The 17,648-nt window shown below is 41.4% G+C and overlaps 1 protein-coding gene across 3 annotated transcripts; it reads left to right on the top strand.

The window, feature by feature from the left end:
• Window positions 1-129: 129 nt before the first annotated feature.
• rasip1 (Ras interacting protein 1) lies at window positions 130-17,291 on the top strand. 3 transcript variants are annotated; one of them, XM_047360847.1, is made up of 16 exons: window positions 130-625; window positions 4,115-4,236; window positions 4,499-4,950; window positions 6,269-6,529; window positions 6,620-6,861; window positions 7,280-7,444; window positions 8,741-8,945; window positions 9,040-9,338; window positions 10,090-10,251; window positions 12,062-12,102; window positions 12,353-12,507; window positions 12,640-12,752; window positions 14,249-14,543; window positions 14,639-14,802; window positions 15,583-15,724; window positions 16,860-17,291. In XM_047360847.1, the coding sequence occupies exons 2-16, from the start codon at window positions 4,115-4,117 to the stop codon at window positions 17,036-17,038; spliced, it is 2,997 nt and encodes a 998-aa protein (XP_047216803.1). In that variant the 5' UTR covers window positions 130-625; the 3' UTR covers window positions 17,039-17,291. The 3 variants fall into 3 exon arrangements, with proteins under 3 accessions (XP_047216803.1, XP_047216802.1, XP_047216804.1); XM_047360846.1 differs by lacking the exon at window positions 130-625 and adding an exon at window positions 3,220-3,470; XM_047360848.1 differs by lacking the exons at window positions 130-625; window positions 16,860-17,291 and adding an exon at window positions 3,220-3,470 and having other exon boundaries at window positions 15,395-15,719.
• The last annotated feature ends 357 nt before the right edge of the window (window positions 17,292-17,648 follow it).

Raw genomic sequence — 17,648 nt, 5'->3', positions numbered from 1 at the left:
ATTAATATGAAAACTTTATAATTGTTATTAATCGTTTCTTATTAAATGAGGTTTGACTGCGACACAGTATCGTTAGAGTAAAAAATAAGTGTAACATTAAGCTGACTTGATATCAGTTCTGCTTTAAAATAGATCATACGTCTACTTGTATTTATAGGAATAGGAAAAAGGCAAGAAAACTGCTCTTTTTATAGTTAAACTAAGGTTTATTATCGCCACGTCTTAATTTTTTACCATGCAATACTGAAAATAAAGGCATAATTTCTGTATATGGCATTGATCATTCCTACTTCATCATTTTCCTTTGTATTTCCCCTTGTCAGCGATCTTCAATGTGCTCATCTGTCTTTAACCGAGGTGTAAGAACTTATACTGCTCCCAAAATTTAGCTGCGTTTTAAATATCCTCAATTGTTGTGTCTTGAACCAAAGAAGTATTTCTGTGTATTTAAAATTGATCTTGAGCTGTGGCCCTGTTTGCTGTGTTAGGATCTATCTATTAATGTTTACACTATATGTTTACACATTTAGAATCACCATCTGACCCAACATGAGAAACCAGAGAAAACCAATGCAGTCATGGCAGAACATGCAGACTCCAAACAGATGTTGCTCCTCTTGTTTAGGTAAGCAATTTCATTTTAATTCCCACTTTAGGCTTAGACTTAAGAATTATCTTCATTGTCATTCAGATTTGCATCACCAAACTGGATGAAATTTTGTCGCAATAGTTCAGGAAAAATGCAGAAACATTCAGCAGCTTCGATTTATCTGTAAAATTAAGAAATAAAAGATCCATAATGGCAAATATACTAAGAATTATACGCATATTGTATATTTCACATTGTGAAATGAATGAAAATTGTCTATGTTGCACAAAGAAAGAAAGAAAAGAAGTGGTGAATACACCTCTTGGGCAACCACTAATCAGTCTTGAGTGGTGGAGAAGGAGGGGCTGGGGCGTGGGCTGGTGGTTAATTTGAGTTCAATAGTCTTATGGCGTAGGGGAAGACGCTGTTGTGGCTTTTCTGCTCTGCAGCCTCTTTCCAGACCCAGAAGCAAGAACGGTTCATGGTGCAAATGGGAAGTATCCTTGATAATATTTTGGGCTTTGGTGACGCAGCTTCATTTTGCTACATCTTGAATCAGAGAAAATGGTGTCCTGATCATTTTTTTTCTGCTGTCCTCCCCACCCTCTTCAGGATCCTCCAGTCAGAGACATAGCAGGCTGCTAGCCAGCCAGCTGGTCAGGATGCTCTCTATAGTACCTCTTTAGAAGGTGGTGAGAACAGGAGGAGGCAGATGTGTCCTAATCCTCATCATGTGCAAGAAGTGCATGTGCTGATGGACATTCTTTGCCAGAGCTTTGCTGTGATGGTACCAGGTCAGGATGTCCATTTTCTGAATGATTTTAGTGGTTCTGACCCTCTCTACTACTGTGTTGTCGATGATGATACGTGTGTGAGTGGGCTGGGTCCTCCTGAAATCCACAATCTGATCTCTTTGGCCTTTGCCAACCTTCAGGACGAGGTTGCTGGTTTTGCACCAGTCCACCAGGTGTTTTACCTCCTCCCTCTAGAGGGTGTCATTGTCATCACGGATAAGGCCCACTACTGTTATGTCATCCATAAACTCCACAAAGTTGCTCGTAGTGGACCTGGGACAGCAGTCATGTGTCAGCAGGGTGAACAGGAGCGGACTCAGGACGTATCCTCGAGAGGATCCGGTGCTGGGAAAGGTGTCAATGGAAAAGTTCTTGTCCACTCGCATAGACTGATAGGTCTGTTTGGTGCTTTTACTATGGTCTTTTAGCACTGGTAATCCTGATTACCCATAAACCCCATAAACGTGAATTGGTTGGTAACTGATACACGGTTTTATAAAAAAAAGTCTGAAAAGTTTTATAATTTTTATTCAGTCCCCTGAGTCATTGTATTTCGATGGAGTGCATGTGTAAGCATCAGTTTTCAAGTCCTACCGCAGACTAACTTGGATTTAGGTGTGGACTTTGACTGGGCCATTCTTGTGCATCCATATGTTCTGTTTAGGGTGGTTATCCTGCTGGAAGCTGCTGGAAGCTTAAGTGTCAAGTTTTCTTTCCTCCATAACTGCCCAGTATTTAGCTCCACCCTTCTCTGTCCCTGCTGAAGCAAAGCATTACCACAACATGATGCTGCCACAACCAAGTGTCACTGGTGCGTTCAGAGTGATGTGAATTGTTAGTTTTCCTCCACAAAGGTCTGCTGTGTCCCCTTTGGTTTGTAGCAAATGGGACTTCTTTTGGTTTTGTTTTGACAATTGTTTTCTTGTTGCCACTTTTCCATAAAACCCACATTTGTGGAGTTTACCCCTGAGAACAGTAGCTCCCACCTGAGCTGTAGATCTCTGCAGCCCCTCCAGAGTGAGGGCACAGAACAGCTGTATTTATGCTGGGATTTATTTACACATATCTTTTCAGAGTTCAAATGTAAAACAGAAAATAAATTATGAATAATTTTCCTTTCACTTCACAAGTCTGTGCTGTTTTGTGTTGTACCGTTGTGTAAAATTCATTTAAAATACACTGAAGGTTGTGGTTGCAACATGACAAATTGTTGAAAAGTTAAAGAGGTGTCAATACTTTTGCGAGGCACTTTAAACAAGACATTCCACTATTATCTGTTTTACCAAATATGGTTTAGCAATTTGAACTTGAGAGCCCATGAGTTGAAGCACAAGGACAGTGCCCTTTCCCTTTCCATCAGCATCTTCCTGTTGAAGACTAGGTCAAAGATCACAGGTGTCTACATCATGCTTCCTGTCACTGCATGTGTTTCCTTCATCCTCTTTCCAGCAAAACATCACACAAACTCCATTTCTGTGTGGTTTGGCTGGAAATTCTATGTTATCCTCCTTATAATTCTCGTCACTATGCTGGATTTATGTTGGACATATATTTAGAATCAATTCAAATTCTTGGATTTTTATTACAAATTCAAAAAGTAGCTGCTACTACAAGAAATAAAAAACATTTTGTGGTGTATCTATACTTCCAAAAAAAAAAAAAAACAGTTTTAAACTTTGATATGTGTGTGTAAATCCACCCTTCCCTCTCTTTCTACCAATCTGTCCCTTTCTTTCTCTCTCAGCCAGGATATAGGTGTTGTCCAAAGCAAAGGAAGGAAATTCTGTCACTTGGAACAATAGGCCCGTTACTCTATCTATAGACCCAGAGCGGCTGAGTACCAGAGAGAGGGAGGCGGTAGATCTCTTCCACTTAGAAAGAAAAAACTCGCTAAAACTAGTTTTTGGATCATTTCAAATAGAGACACGTTCGTACTGAGAGTTTGTATGACTGGCTGAGGCCTTTCAAAAATGGATTTTCGTGGTGAGGAGAAGGAATTGTGCACCATTATTGGACTTCTTTGAGCCACTTGTTTAATTTTGGGTGGCTAAGGATTATCACATCTTACTTGACAAAAGTAAAAGTTGGTAAGTTTATTCAAAACTAAACAATTTAATGCTTTCGAATGTTGTCAGCCTCCTTTAGAGCACAATCAGCCATGTTTTTCGCCAGCAGGCTAAAAAGGACAGATTTGAGGTGTGGATTTTTTTGTCAGGATGTGAAGAGTCTGAGATTAGTATGGTTTTCCTTCAAAGGCCCTAATGATTATCTTTAACCCCAAATTTTGATTGTATAGAAAAAGAATACAGGTGTATTCTGTTTTTTTTTTTTTTTTTACCTACAATTAGATTTAATCGCAGAGGTTTCCTCAGAAACGGAGGGGCAGTGACCTCTGGAGTGGGATTTTCCCGGTCTCTGCGACAGCTGGACCTGAGTCCTACAAAACACGCTTCCTGTTTGAGAATGGGAAATACACACTATGATTTTCAGGGGCTTTCTTGATAGGTTGGGGGGAAGTGGGGATGATTTCTGTTAGTTTGTTTGCACTATGTTGACAATCTGCTGTAAGTATCCTGTTTGTATTGGTTTTGATGATGACTTCATTCCATTGTTATATTGTTTTCTGTCCTGGCATCAGTGACACACATGCAGCTAGATGGACTGGAGACAGAAGAGAGAATAATAGAAATGTTTATATTTCTGAATGACATGTACATCCTTTTTTTGTCAGATGGAGGGGTCTGGCAGTCCTCGCTTCAGAAAGCTCCATTTCCCAGTCGGATTGTGGATCAACTCCCCTCGGAAACATTTTGCCAAACTCGGACGTCGCTGGCCCAGTGCCATCTCTGTCAAGTCAGTTTAAACCTTTTTAGTTATCTTCAGTTTCCTCATCGTGTGCATTTTACAGGACATCACTGCCAGTTAACATCAGGGTAGGATCCAGTACCTGATAAGAGTTGTTGAAGGCCCAGTCTGTGTGTTGATGCCATCTTATCTTACTTCCACTGTCATTATATCCTGTCAGCCCTGTTTGCTTCCCCTGTTTTATTTTAGTCCTGTTTTTCAGTTATAATTCACAGCTGACTCGTCCCCCCCCCTCTTCTCCTGTCTCCAGGTCAACTACCAGCTCTGACGCAGCCTCGCTCCACGAGGCCCCCTCTGTTCCATCCTCTTCCCTTTCCAACTCCACCCCTTCGCTGGCTTCCCCTTCTCCATCCCCGTCTCCTTCCCCGGCCTTCCTCAGGCCCCGGCCTGCTGGCCCCCAGTCTCGGACAAAGCGTATTTCTCAGCTCTTCCTGCGGGGGCGCTCCAACAGTGACCGGGACCGGGCTGTGGGGGAGAGGGAGAGAGAGGTTTGGGCTCACTCTGCCGCCCCATCATCTCACCACTATTTGCCTGTCGCCTCCTCCTCGGCCCCTGGCTTGATCAAGATATATGGAGATGCTTTTTCCAGTGGAGCCAACTATCGCTCCCTGCTGGCTAACATTCACTCAACATCCAGGCAGCTCATTGCTCAGGTCATCACTCGATACACTGAAAGAGAAAGGGAGGAGACAGAAGATGCAGGTATGACATGTCTTGTCTGGACCTCTTCTGAGATCCCTCAATATCTTATCAAACTGCAACCAGTTGCCTGTTATTTACTGCACAATGCCTTGAAAAGCATTCAAACCCTTTGAACCTTTTTACATTTCGTTACTTTATAACCTCAAACTTCAACATGTTATGCCGAGGTTTTATCTGAAAGATGCAAAGCAGCCCATAATTAAGAAATGAAAAAAAGGTGCATGTTTTCCAAAACGTTTGACAAATTAACAACAAGCAATGCTTGGTGAGCATTTACATTCAGCCCCCTTTAGTCTGACAGCCCTAAATAAAATCCAGTGCAACCAATTTCCTTAAGAAGTCACATAATTAACGTATGTTATTTATTCCAAGTTTTGTAAAGGCCTCAGAGGTTTGTTAGAGGACATTCTGGAACAAACTGCTTTCGCTTTATGGTCAGGGTCATCATCCTTTTGGAAGTGGAACCTCTGCCTCAGTTTCAAGCCTTTTGCAACCTCTAATAGGTTTTCTTCCAGGAATACCTGTATTTAGCTCAACCAATGTTGCCATCAGCTCAAACCAGCTTCCAGGTCTCCTCTAGAGAGAAGCATCCCCACAGCATGAAGCTGCCACCAAAGTGGAATTTTGGTTTAATCTAACCAGAGCACCTTCTTTCCTGTTTGCTAAGTCCTCTACCTGGTTTGTGGCCAACTTTAAACAGAACTTTTTTATGGTTTTCTTTCGTCAGTGCCACTCTTCCGTAAAGGGCAGATTTTTTAAGTACACAACTAACAGTTGTCTTGTTAACTGATTCTCTCACCTGAGCTGGGAATCACTGCAGCTCCTCCAGAGTACTCCTTGCCTGATTAACACTTAAGAGTGTAGGTGGACGACCATGTCTTGGTAGGTATGCAGATGTGCCTTAGTGGAATGAACAGAGCTCTGCGAGATGATCATAACTTGGGATATAATTTTATAACCTCACCCTGATTAAAACGTCTCCACCCCTTCACTCCTGACCTATCTGCTCTGTTCCTTGGTCCTCATGAGGCTGTTTGTTCACCAGTGTTGTCTAACAAACCTCTGAAGACCTCGCAGAATGGTTGGATTTATACTGAGACTAAACTGCACAGAGGTAGACTATATTTACAAGTAGAGTGCCTCTGAAGGCAATTGGTTTTACTGGAATTTATTTAGAGGGGTCAAGGTGTAGGGTAAAAGCCACTCATTTTATAATAGAGAAATTAGTCATTTATCTGAATATAAACATAACCAGCAGCTTTACAGAAAAATAATCGCTCTCTATTTGTTCTTCTGCCCTTCTTGTATGACCTTCTAGTTGTCCAGAAGCACAGCCCTGAAGACTTCCTGTTGTGTGATGTCATTGGGAAGCCCGTCCAGCAGCCAGATGGAGCCATCAAATGGGAGACAGAGTGCCGGAGAGGTGTCGCCCCATGGGAATGTCCCTTGATGTTGGTGGACATGTGGCGGCCTAAGGACGGATTCGAGAGACGCTTTGAAATTTATAGGAAGGAAGACTATGAAAGAGAGGAAAGAGAAAGAGAGAAGGACCGGGAGAGGGAGGGGGAGAGCCACCAAGGTTTGTGTTGTCATGTTAAGTAAGCTCTGATAATCCTAATGCAGGACACAGTGGTAAGACTGATAAATGATGTGATTCTCTGGGCAAAAGGTGTGCGCTGGCGGCGGAGCAGGATGTCATCTGGCGGTGGGCTGGAGGAGGCCGAGCGCGGTCACCGTGGGAGGAACACTGAGCTCCGCAGGAGCATTAGCGACATGAACTTGAGTTTGCGTCGGCGACAGGGCAACCATCTCAGCAATGAGGCCCGCAGTACAGGAAACCAGCCCAACAACAGCGGAGGAGCACAGGACAGGAAGAGCATTGTGAGCATGATCAACCCGCAGCCTGTAGAGGTAATGAAGACAATACAGTTTGGTCTGAATGAGCTCATTTGGTGCTCTAAGTGCAGTGATTCTGAGATTTACAAAACAACATTAGACAAAGCATAACAGCAACCCAAACATAGATACAGTGAGAAAAACAGGATGAGATTTTGGATAACAAAACAACACAGCATTTACAAAAAAACAACAACAAACCAATTAAACAAATCTGCAGAATACTCTGGTTTAATTCTGCATCAGTGTGTTATTTTCTAATATATTGGATTATTTTTCCGGCTATTCTGTGGCTTCTCTTTGTATGATGTTGTTGTGCTGTGTTCATTAAAACTTTGTTTTAAGATTTTCAATTTTTTTAATATCCTGTTTTGATTTTCATCTCACATCAAGTATATCTAACAATCATGTCCTTAACTATTACTAATCTCAGGTTAGAGCATCAAGAGCTGAAGCAAAGGTTGGGTGGACAAATCAGCCAGCAGATGATGAGAAGGATTATTCCAACTGCGACCTGGAGGTTATGTCACAAAGCCTCATCCTTCCACCCACGGACCGGCCCTACTTCCTTTTGCTGCAGGGTTTTGATCAGAGCAAGGCAAGACATGCTAACAGATGATATCATACACTAAAACACTCAGAAGGAATGCACAGTTGCATGCACATATACAAATACAGTGCCTTGCAAAAGTATACAGATCTTTCACAGTTTGTGACGTTATTGTATGTGATAGACCAAAACAAAGCAGTGCAGTGTTGTGAAGTGAAGTGGGAGAAATAGATACATTATTTTTTTCCAAAAAATAAAAATAGGAAAAGTTTGGAGTACATTTGTAGTCAGGCTCCCTGCCTCCCTGGTTCAACTCTTTTCAGAAGTACATTTTGCTATAATTACAGCTACAAGTCTTTTGGGGTGTGTCTCTACCAGCTCTGCACATCAAAAGACATTTTTGCCCCTTTTTTCCTTTGCAAAATAGCAGCTGGTCAGTCAGATAGGATAGGAGAGCATTTGTTAGCAGTGGTTTTCAAGTCTTGCCTCATATTCATTTGTTGGAGTCTATGTTGGAATTAAGTCTGTCCCACACAAGGCTAACCTAAACCTGCTTTAAATTTCTCCACAACATTCTCTCTGACCTGTTTACTGTGTTCCTGGGTCTTCACGATGCTCTTTGTTCACTAATGTTCTCTAAAAATGCTTCTGAGGTCTTTCAGGTGCATTTATTCTGAAATTAAACTGGTAGACTCTGTTTACTAATTATGTTGAAGGCAGTTGGCTGCACCAGATTTTGTTAAAGGGTATTAGATAAAAGGGGGTAAATATAAATGAAGACCAGACTTTTCCGTATTTTTATTTGTTAAAACTTTTGAAAGCCTTCTATTATTTCCCTTCCCCTTCACACCTTTGTTGGTCTATGCCATAAAATCCCAATAAAGTAGACTGAAGTTATTGTTGCAATATGACAAAATGTGAAAAAAAAATCAGGGGGTTTGAATACTTTTGCAATAGCAAGAGGGTCTGATGTGCACATATGTAAATGAGGGCCAGCGGAGCTGTGCAGAGGAACATGCGAGCTCACACCCGGTACATGACATCATACCTGCATGTCTGTAATCGCCACATACCATCGGGGTTTCCATCTATTTACAGTCTTATCCTGTTTATAATCCAGCACAAAACAACATAAAGCCTGCATAATGTACCACGCTTCGCACAAAAACCCCCTCTGTGCACTCCGCCTCACACAATGATCTCACACAGGTGTCTATTGTAACAACCTGTGACACACTTCACTCTTTATCAACTGCCTTCTGTGCAACACAACGTCTGATGTAAACTGTTGCACTTAGAAGATAACAGACCTCCCTGATCCACCCCTATGTGTGCTTTGTGTAGGATTTTGTTTTGTACATCATGGCAGGTCATACGCATGTGTTTGGGAGAAAACCTACAGTGAAGGAGAGAGAGAAGGACAGAGAGAGGGAGAGGAAAGGAAAGAGACCCCTGAAAGTGGACACGTTCCTTTCTGCTCCTGACGTTTTGGTCAGACACTTACTGGTCAGGAGAGACGCTGCTGTTCCAGAGACGCCCAAAGGACAGGGTACCTAAAACGCTCAAACACATCAGTAATTAACCCTTTTAAATACAAACATTATCACAAGGTTTAATCAAACTTTTATTTTCTCCCAACCCAGCTCTAATGCGACCCTTCAGAGGAGGTGCAGTCACTCACAATGGAGTGACCGTGTACAGGGAGACGGTCCTAAAGCCTGGAGATGTGATTGGTCTGGGAGACCACTTCCTTTTTCTCTACAGAGACCCTCGTGTGACCCCTGCACCACCACTCGCATTGACGTTGCCATGGCAGGCTGATACCTCCACCCCCTGCTGTCCTTCAGGGCTAGTGGACAGACAGGAGGCCCTGAGACAGTATCTGGGATCCACTGAGGCAGTTCTGAAATTTCACTCTCGTCACGCAGATACCTTGTTACAGGTGAGAGGTGCAGACAACACCCTCCAGTCTGATTGACACCCCTGGTAAAGGTGTGTAGAAAGACTTACAATAAATGTATAATTTATTGCAGAAGTATTAGCTCACACTGAATATTTTTGACAAATCTTAACCTTAATTTGAGTGCATTCATTCAGTGGAGGGGAAAATCCAAAGTTAAGTTATAACTGATTTTAACAAAACCTCTGGTTTCACAATTATTGGCAATCTGAACAAATCTGATAAATTAATGGTAACTGAAAGTTTTTAGATTTTTGCTTAACTTTTTGTTGATCACACGCTCACACGTGTTGAGGAGCTTTAAACTGGTAATCTGTTTCCCTGGTATATAAATGTGACCTGAAAGAGATCACATTGCTCTTAGCCAGTCATTAAAATGTAAAGCCAAGGGGAGATAACACCTATCTTCAGCAGTCATTGGGCGAGAGGAGGGAGCGAAGGATACTTGTCCTAACTTGCTCATTTGTACAGTCACAGAGATGGTTAAAAAGTTTAAAACAAGTAGAGCTGTAATAAACAAGACCTAAGTTAATCTCATCACCACACAACGTGAGCTGGATGCTAAGGAAGGTTAAAATGTCGTAAAGGTCATTGCTGGGGTCTTTAAGTCTCTGTAACAGCCATTTATTCTTAGTTGTTTTCCTCATCTTTGCCAGGGTTGCTAATAATTGCGGAGGGAACTGTAAACTTCGGAGGTGTAAAATTGACGTTTTCTCCTTCTCTTTCCTCTCAGGAGATAATTTCCAAAAACTCCTCTCCAGACTCGGGTGGTGGGCCTTTAGCTCCAGCCTATCTGTTATCGATCATGATAGATCACGCCTCCAAACACCTGGACCCTGCTCTGACGCCGCAGATATTACTCAAATCAGCCAATCTAATTAAAGAAATTGTGTGGGTAAGCAAAAAGAACAGAAACTGCTGGGTAAAACAAGCATTGGTGTTGAAACGACAAGAAACCCAGCTGTATAATTTAATTGAGGTATTGTTTCACTCTAATAATCACAATGCATTGCAAACGTATTTGTACCCCTGAAACTCCTTCTCATTACATTGAGTAAAAACTGCAAAACTAAGCTTGTTTTATTGGTATTTCATATGCTAGGCAAATACAAAGTAGTGCATAATTGTGAAATTGCGCCCTCTTTAATCTGATACTCCTGAAAAAATCCAGTTCAGCGGCCTTCAGAAGTCACTTAATAAGTAAGCCCACCCATGTGTAATTTAATCTCTGCTGTTCTGTAAAAAATAAATACGGAAAAGCAGGGTAAGGTCATAAAATAATATCCCAAGATTTGAAACACCGTTCAGTCCATTATCTGAAAAGGTAGTCACAATTACAAACATATCAAGAAATGGATGCCCACCTAAACTGACAAAAGGGCATTAATTAGAGAAACAGCCAAGAGAGCCATAGTAATACTGGAGGAGCTGCAGATATCCACCGCTCATGTATCTGTTGACTGAACAACTATTTGTGGTTTACTGCAAAAATCTGTTCTTAATGGAAGAGTGGCAAGAAGAAAGTCATTTTTGAAAGAAAGTCAAAAAAGTCATCTTTGTAGTTTGCCATAAGCCGTGTAGGGGACACAGCAAACACAGAATATGGTGCTCTGGTCAGACCAAAATTGAACACACTATGTGTGGAGGAAAACTAATAAACCCCATCCCCCTGAACACACCATTACTATGGTGACTCATGGTGGTGGCTGCATGTTGTGAAGAAGCGTGTCACGAGTTGATGGAAACATTGTTGGCGTTAAATATATAGGACAATCCTGGAAAAAAACCATTTAGAGTTGAGACTGGGGTGGCACTTCACCTTCCACCACGACAACGACCATAAAACATACAGCCAGAGCTTTCAATGTAACGGTTTACATCAAGTTTAATTTTTCAGTGGCCTAATCAAAGCCTACACCTAATTCCAATTGAAAATATGTAGCAAAACTTGAGAATTGCTATTAACAGACACTATCTGTCTAGTTTGCACAATAATCTAAAAACTGATCAGTGAGATTCAGCCCTTTCAGCTTGTGCAGATGATCTACATTGTGTTGATCACATACAAACCCTTTGAAATACTTTGAAGTTTGTAAACTGGCCATATGTGAAAAGGTTCAAGGGGTATGAATACATATAAGAGGCTGTTTGTGTGATGTTTTTTTTGTTTCATTTCATAATGATCATTTGGGTTTTTAAAAAAAACGTAGTTTAAGTTTTCCTAAGTATTAGTTAACTTTGAACATTTCATCCTTTGGTGTTGTAACATGTTTGCACCAAACTATAGAAGTGCAATCAATTGACTGCCTTCCGCAGAGCAATGAACCTGCTTTAATAAAAAAAAAAGATAATGTCACTTCATAATACTTACCCAAATGTTTATGAATGTCTGAGTTTCCAACAAATTAACTTTTTGAGGATAGTATTTCATGACATCATGACCCAGACAGCAGTCAAACAAAGTTGGCAGGAAAAACATCAGGTAAGGAGAGTAAGATGACCACATTCAGACAGACAGAGAAACCAGCAGTCAGACAAATGCCCTTCGTCGTGGCCTGCTGGGTCGCAAGCAGGAGCGAGGATGAGCTGATGTCACTTCCATTTCTGCTGGAAAATGTGCCGTAATTGTCCTGGCTGCAGGGCTAGACCCCCCCCAAACAACATCACCACCACACACTAAGGTGTCTCTCCTACTCTCTTTGCAGGATAACATTAAGGAATTCGGGGATAAGCATCCCACGCAGAAGTAAGAACATTTTTGTCTTACGTAATGTTTCCTCTGTTTAGAGATCTCCTGCTGTGTGATTCATAATACATGATTGTGCTGGTGCTGTTATGTCTTTGGGAAATTTCTGTGGTATGATGAAGGCATTTTTAAACACATCAGTTGGACAGTGTCTCAAATATAGCTGGGTAAAAATAACTGCCTATTTTTAATCACCCCAGAGAATGTCCACAATAACATAACTTTGGAGTGACCTAGATGTTTTGTGCAGTTCACCAGACCAAGAAGGGGAGAAAAACACTCCAAATGTCCAGCAGCTGTCATCGGATTTGCGACCCCTCATATTCTGGATGTCAAATGCCACAGAGCTCCTTAACTTCTTCCAAGTCAAAGTGGAAACGATGGAGAAAGAGTGGGAATTTGAAGGTAACAGAGATTTGAAAGACTTGGAAATTACTAGCTGTGAGAGGGGTTTGACAGTTTTAAATTAGCCAGCACAGAAATGAAAGCTGTTGCTGCTGAGTCTCTTATTGTTTTTGCTGATTGTTTCTTGGAAAGCCCCTGGGGATCCGGTTTTGACAGCTGATATGGACACCTGTTCCGAGGCTCTGGCACAGCTCGATGATGTCATTATGCACACCTTCCAGCAGTGTGTGTACCACCTCACCAAGGTAAATCAAAATACAACAAGAACGCTTACATAATCCTCAGTGTCCCAGCTTTATCAGGGATAAATCTTCCTCCCTTATTCTTTTATATCTAAACTCCACAAGGAAACAGCCAAATGTCTCTATGAAGACATAATGGATATCTGTTTTATTGCAACTTCAGGTTGGCTAGTCATTGTCCATATTTAGCCCAGAAAATATGCTGAAAATGTTGTGTTCCATTGCTTTAGGGAAAGCCATTGTTTGCTGACAGGTTACAAATGATGTAAATGTATCAGTCAGAAGAAGGTGACAAAAAAATTCCATGACATTATAAATCATCGCACAGCGAAGGCAGCCACCAAAAACTGGTGAAAATATGGGACAACAGGGACATTACAAAAAATGAACTTTTCTCCAAACTTATTGAAAAGAGAACACTGAAATTCCAACCGTCTAGTACAACACCAGCAGAAAACAAGGCTAGCCGTGTAAAGAAATGCTATTTATTTCAAATTTAATTTCATTGTTTATTATTTTTGAATGACTTTTTAGTACACCCAGTTTCCATTTCTTTTACTTCTGGTAGTGGTGATGCAATGGTGTGGGGGATATTTTCTTGACACACTGTGGGCCCCTTAGAACCAGTTGAGTATTGCTTGAACACATAAATATTGTCACTGACCCTGTCCATTGTGTACCATCCAGTAGAACATTTTTAGGATGTGTCGAACAGATGTGCAGCCGACAAACCTGCAGCAACTATGTAGTGTCAATATGGATCAAAATCCCTGGGGAATGATTCGACCAGCTTATCGGATCTCTGCCACAAAGGAGTAGGGCCGTTTTAAAGGCAAAGGAGGGTCTGGCCTCGTACTAGCAAGGTGTACCTAACAAAGTGACCGCTGGGTTTGTATCGCAGTTGAAGAGCTTTGTTCTCTAGTCAAGATTCCTCCCTCTATATAAACAGGATCATTCATATCATGTTGTCTTTTCAGGAAAAAACGTTTTTTCTTTGCTAAAATCGTCATGTAACTGTCTGTTGGTGCTGGTCTGTGTTTAGGCTGGTGCAGCAGGTCAAAGAGTCACAGCAGTTGCGTATAATAATACATAGCAACACAGACAGTGCTGGTTAGAGAAAATAGTGACAATGTTAAAGAACTGTCTCAAGAAAAGACACAAAGAGTAAAAGAGTAGGGTTTTCATGACAGAAATTCCCTCTGATTGAGGTCTTGTTCTACTGCAGGTAACATACTGGCTGCTAATAGCTACTTGACAGAACCCCATTGAGAAATATCATAACCCAAATAAAGTTCCCCCACCTAGATTTATAACATAAATATTTTCCACAAAATTACTAAATCAGCAATCATTAAAATGTTTGCACATTTTTGGAAATAAGACTAAGCAACCATTAGTTTTGAAGCAGAAGTCCTTAATAAAACGTACATCAATCCAAAAATATATTTTTCAGTCTATATACAAAATAACTCAAGTTTCTTTCTCATCTGTCTGCAAAGACCCTGTACTCCCTTCTTCCAGCCCTCCTGGACACCAACCCATTTTCCAGCGATGAGAAGGAGAAGGAAAAGGATGGAGCTCGGGGCGCAGAGGGAGATGACAATAAAGGAGAAGAGGGAGCTGTAGACGACGTGTCCGTCTTGCCTCCCAAGGTTGCCGGACTAGTCGAAGTGTATCGCTGCTCCTTGATGCTATCTCGAGAGGCGTGTCTGTCTCCGCCGCTCACCTCCCAAACCTTCGGTTACCTCTTCTTCTTCACCAACACTTCCTTGCTAAATACTTTGCTGGAGAGAGGTGAGACTCACTGGGTTTGTTGTGACAAATAACAGTTACAAAATGTTTTACGTTTAATTTGTTTGTCTTCTACATCGACTTCCACTTTTTTCCAGATGGGTTGTTTTCATGGTCCAGAGCAGTCCAGATCCGGACAAACCTGGACCTGGTTCTGGACTGGCTGCAGGGTGCTGGGTTAGGAGACATAGCCTCGGAGTTCATGAAGAAACTTTCTGTTACGGTCAACTTTCTCTGTATTCCCAAAACACGACTCATCCAGGTACAATTATCTTCTTGTCTGCATTTAAGCTGAGGTTCATAAAATTGGTCTCTATTTCCTACTTTTTTATCTGTTCCCTTGTTCATCCTGAGCCCAGTTTTGTATAACTAAACAAGGTTACCTACAAACTGAACAACACCAATGCCAAACAGAATAAGGCCTTCAGGTCAGTGACTTCATGGCATTACGGCATTCAGAACAGCAGCTGCACAAGACTACATCTATACCTGTTGTTCCTGATAAATTACAGTGAGCAAGAAAACTGTTGTAGGAGCCAAATGAAACTCATTCACTCATTACCTCACTCATTACTTTCCCTACCTGTGCAATAAGTGTGAAGGGAGCCAGCTGATAGTATCTTGCATTCTAAAATGAAGGAAATAACAAGTGTTTCTTTTAGCCCTTCTCTTATCAAAGTAACCATTTCATGTTTTTTCTCTGAAATTCTGTTGAAAAACTTTACATTTAAATTTTTTCAGTTTGTTCATTGTGTTTTGCATGCAAATTGACATATTAAAAGCCTGCACCACAGACACATATTCACTCCTTATAGGTTCACTGTTTCTAAACAACCTGAACTCCTTGTTTGTAGTCCAGATGGTTCCTCTTTTAACTCACAGTGAGACATGTTTGTAGAGGCCCCAGCAAGTGTCTGACTTGGCACAAGTACTGGACCACTTTTAGCACCGAAGCATGTATGCGTCTTCTCATAAACCTCAAAATTAAAATATTACCCTTTAATTAAGCGCAGCACTGGCTCTTTAACGTCTCATCTTCCAGTCTTCTTGGACCAGTCTAAAAGAAGAGCATGAACTGTTAAGTCATGCCCAGCTGCACCACCTGCTCACCCATTACAAGCTGGGACCAACCAGAGCTCCACCAGCATCCTGGGTTCCTCCACTGGGGACAGATCTGACCGGAGGTACAAATAAATAAATAAAACCAATAAAGTTTATACTGACAGTGCCTTACAAAAGTATTGAAGTTTTACATATTTTGTCACATTACAACAGTTTTTTTCATTTAATCAGTCTTTTCTCAGATTCTCAATTTGATTTGGGTCTGGACTTTGTCTGGGCTATTCTGACACATAAACATGATTTGATCCAAACCCTTCCATCTAAGTGCTAGTTGTATGTTTTGGGTCATTGTCTGGCTGGAAGGCGAACCTCTACTCCAGTCTCAAGTATTTTTCAGCCTCTGAGGTGTTTTCTTCCAGGATTGTCCTGTATTTCATTCATCCATCGTTACATTAACTTTCATAACTTTAGCTTCCAAAAATCAATCTCCATAGCATCAAGCGGCCATCACCATGTTTCACAATTGGGAAAGACTGTTCAGGGTGATGAGCAGTGTTAGATTTCCAAATCACAGATCATTTTAATGTGGCCCAAGAAAGGTACATTTGTCCTTATCTGACCAGAGCACCTTCTTCTACATGTTGCTGGGTTGTCTACATGGCTTTTGGCAAACTGCAAACAGGTCTTCTTATATTTTTATTCGTATATTTTACAATTGTTTTCTTCTTGCCACTCTTCCATTAAAGCCCAGATTTATGGGGTGCACTACTGATAGTCGTCATGTCAACAGAATCTTTCAAATGCTCTACAGCTCCTCCAGAGTTAGCATGAGCCTCTTGGCTGTTTCTCTGATAAATGATCTCCTTGCTCAGCCTGTTAGTTCAGATGGACAGGCATGTCCTAGTGGGTTTGCAGTTGTGCCATCCTCTTTCCCTCCCAGGCTCTACTTACTGCTTAGGAGATTTCTGAAGGCAACTGGATTGTATTTAGGTGTATCAGAGTGAAAGGGGTTAATAAAAGATCCCATAATTCTTTTCTGGATTTTTGGGGAAAACTGTTGAAAAGCATGTGTCATATTCCTTTTATGTAACACTTATGTGCTGCTTTGTTAAGAAAAATGCTGTAAAAACATTAAGTTGGTGGTTGTGACGTGACAAAATGTGGAAAAGTAAAAAGGGGGATGATAACGTTTGCATGGTACCTATAAACACAATGTTGCAAGTCAAATGTTTCTAAGGGCTTTTATCATATTTTTAGACATCTTTGAGAGCTTTCTGGACCATCCTCCTCTCATCCTGCCAAACGAGACGCCACGCCTTGACCTCTCCCAGCCAATTCCAAGCTCCGAGCTCCAAAAGGAAGTTACGCGTCTCCGCACCTTCCTGTGGGGACTCGATCAGGACGAGCTTCCTGCAAATCAGAGGACACGGCTTTGAAGGAGCACATATCAGCAGGAATTGTCTATAAGTTGTTTTCCGTCTGATCTTGATGTCATTTTCATTTACTCCTTTTTAATATTTTTGAACAAATCAGTTATCCTGTCTTTGTTTTGTCTTTGTGGGATTTGTTTTAAAACAGGGAGAGAACATCCAAAAAGTGTTAGGCTTCACTTCACTCTTTTTCTTGGCTTCCCTGTGTATTTTCAAATGACTTGTTTTTAATAAAATGCTGAGTACTGGTCTAAAAGGCTTACAGTTTCCGTTTGGTCTTTGTTTCCCACAGCAGGGCTCCTGGGGCTTGGCACTCTCCTCAGCTCCAACCAGAAAAAAAACCCCAAACATTCCACCAGGTGGCGTTGCAGGACTCACTCCCCTTGGACCTTAAAAATTGAGTCTGTAGAACTGCGGACTAAGGAGCTGACGCAAGAACATCATCATCCGCTCCATTCTAGAGTAACCATCTCATTTTCTGTAATAAAGGTAGCAATTTACGCTGGGTCGTGACTCAGGCGAGTAAATGAGACTAAGATGACCACACACAAATGTTACCTGAACTAAGCTTAGCAACTGTAAAGGTCAAATCCTTGTTACTTAAAAGCCGGGAAGG

The sequence above is a fragment of the Girardinichthys multiradiatus genome, chromosome 3 (assembly GCF_021462225.1).
Source record: "Girardinichthys multiradiatus isolate DD_20200921_A chromosome 3, DD_fGirMul_XY1, whole genome shotgun sequence".
Lineage (NCBI taxonomy): Eukaryota > Metazoa > Chordata > Actinopteri > Cyprinodontiformes > Goodeidae > Girardinichthys > Girardinichthys multiradiatus.
The sequence above is the reverse complement of the archived record's forward strand: the minus strand, read 5'-3'. Positions and strand labels throughout refer to the sequence as shown.

Excerpts from the sequence above, each read along its gene's own strand:
- rasip1 (XM_047360847.1), top strand. The coding sequence starts at position 4,115 with ATGGAGGGGTCTGGCAGTCCTCGCTTCAGAAAGCTCCATTTCCCAGTC. Across the intron at positions 7,445-8,740 it reads AGGGTTTTGATCAGAGCAAG|GATTTTGTTTTGTACATCAT; the intron begins GCAAGACATGCT and ends TGCTTTGTGTAG. Across the intron at positions 9,339-10,089 it reads ACGCAGATACCTTGTTACAG|GAGATAATTTCCAAAAACTC; the intron begins GTGAGAGGTGCA and ends CTTTCCTCTCAG.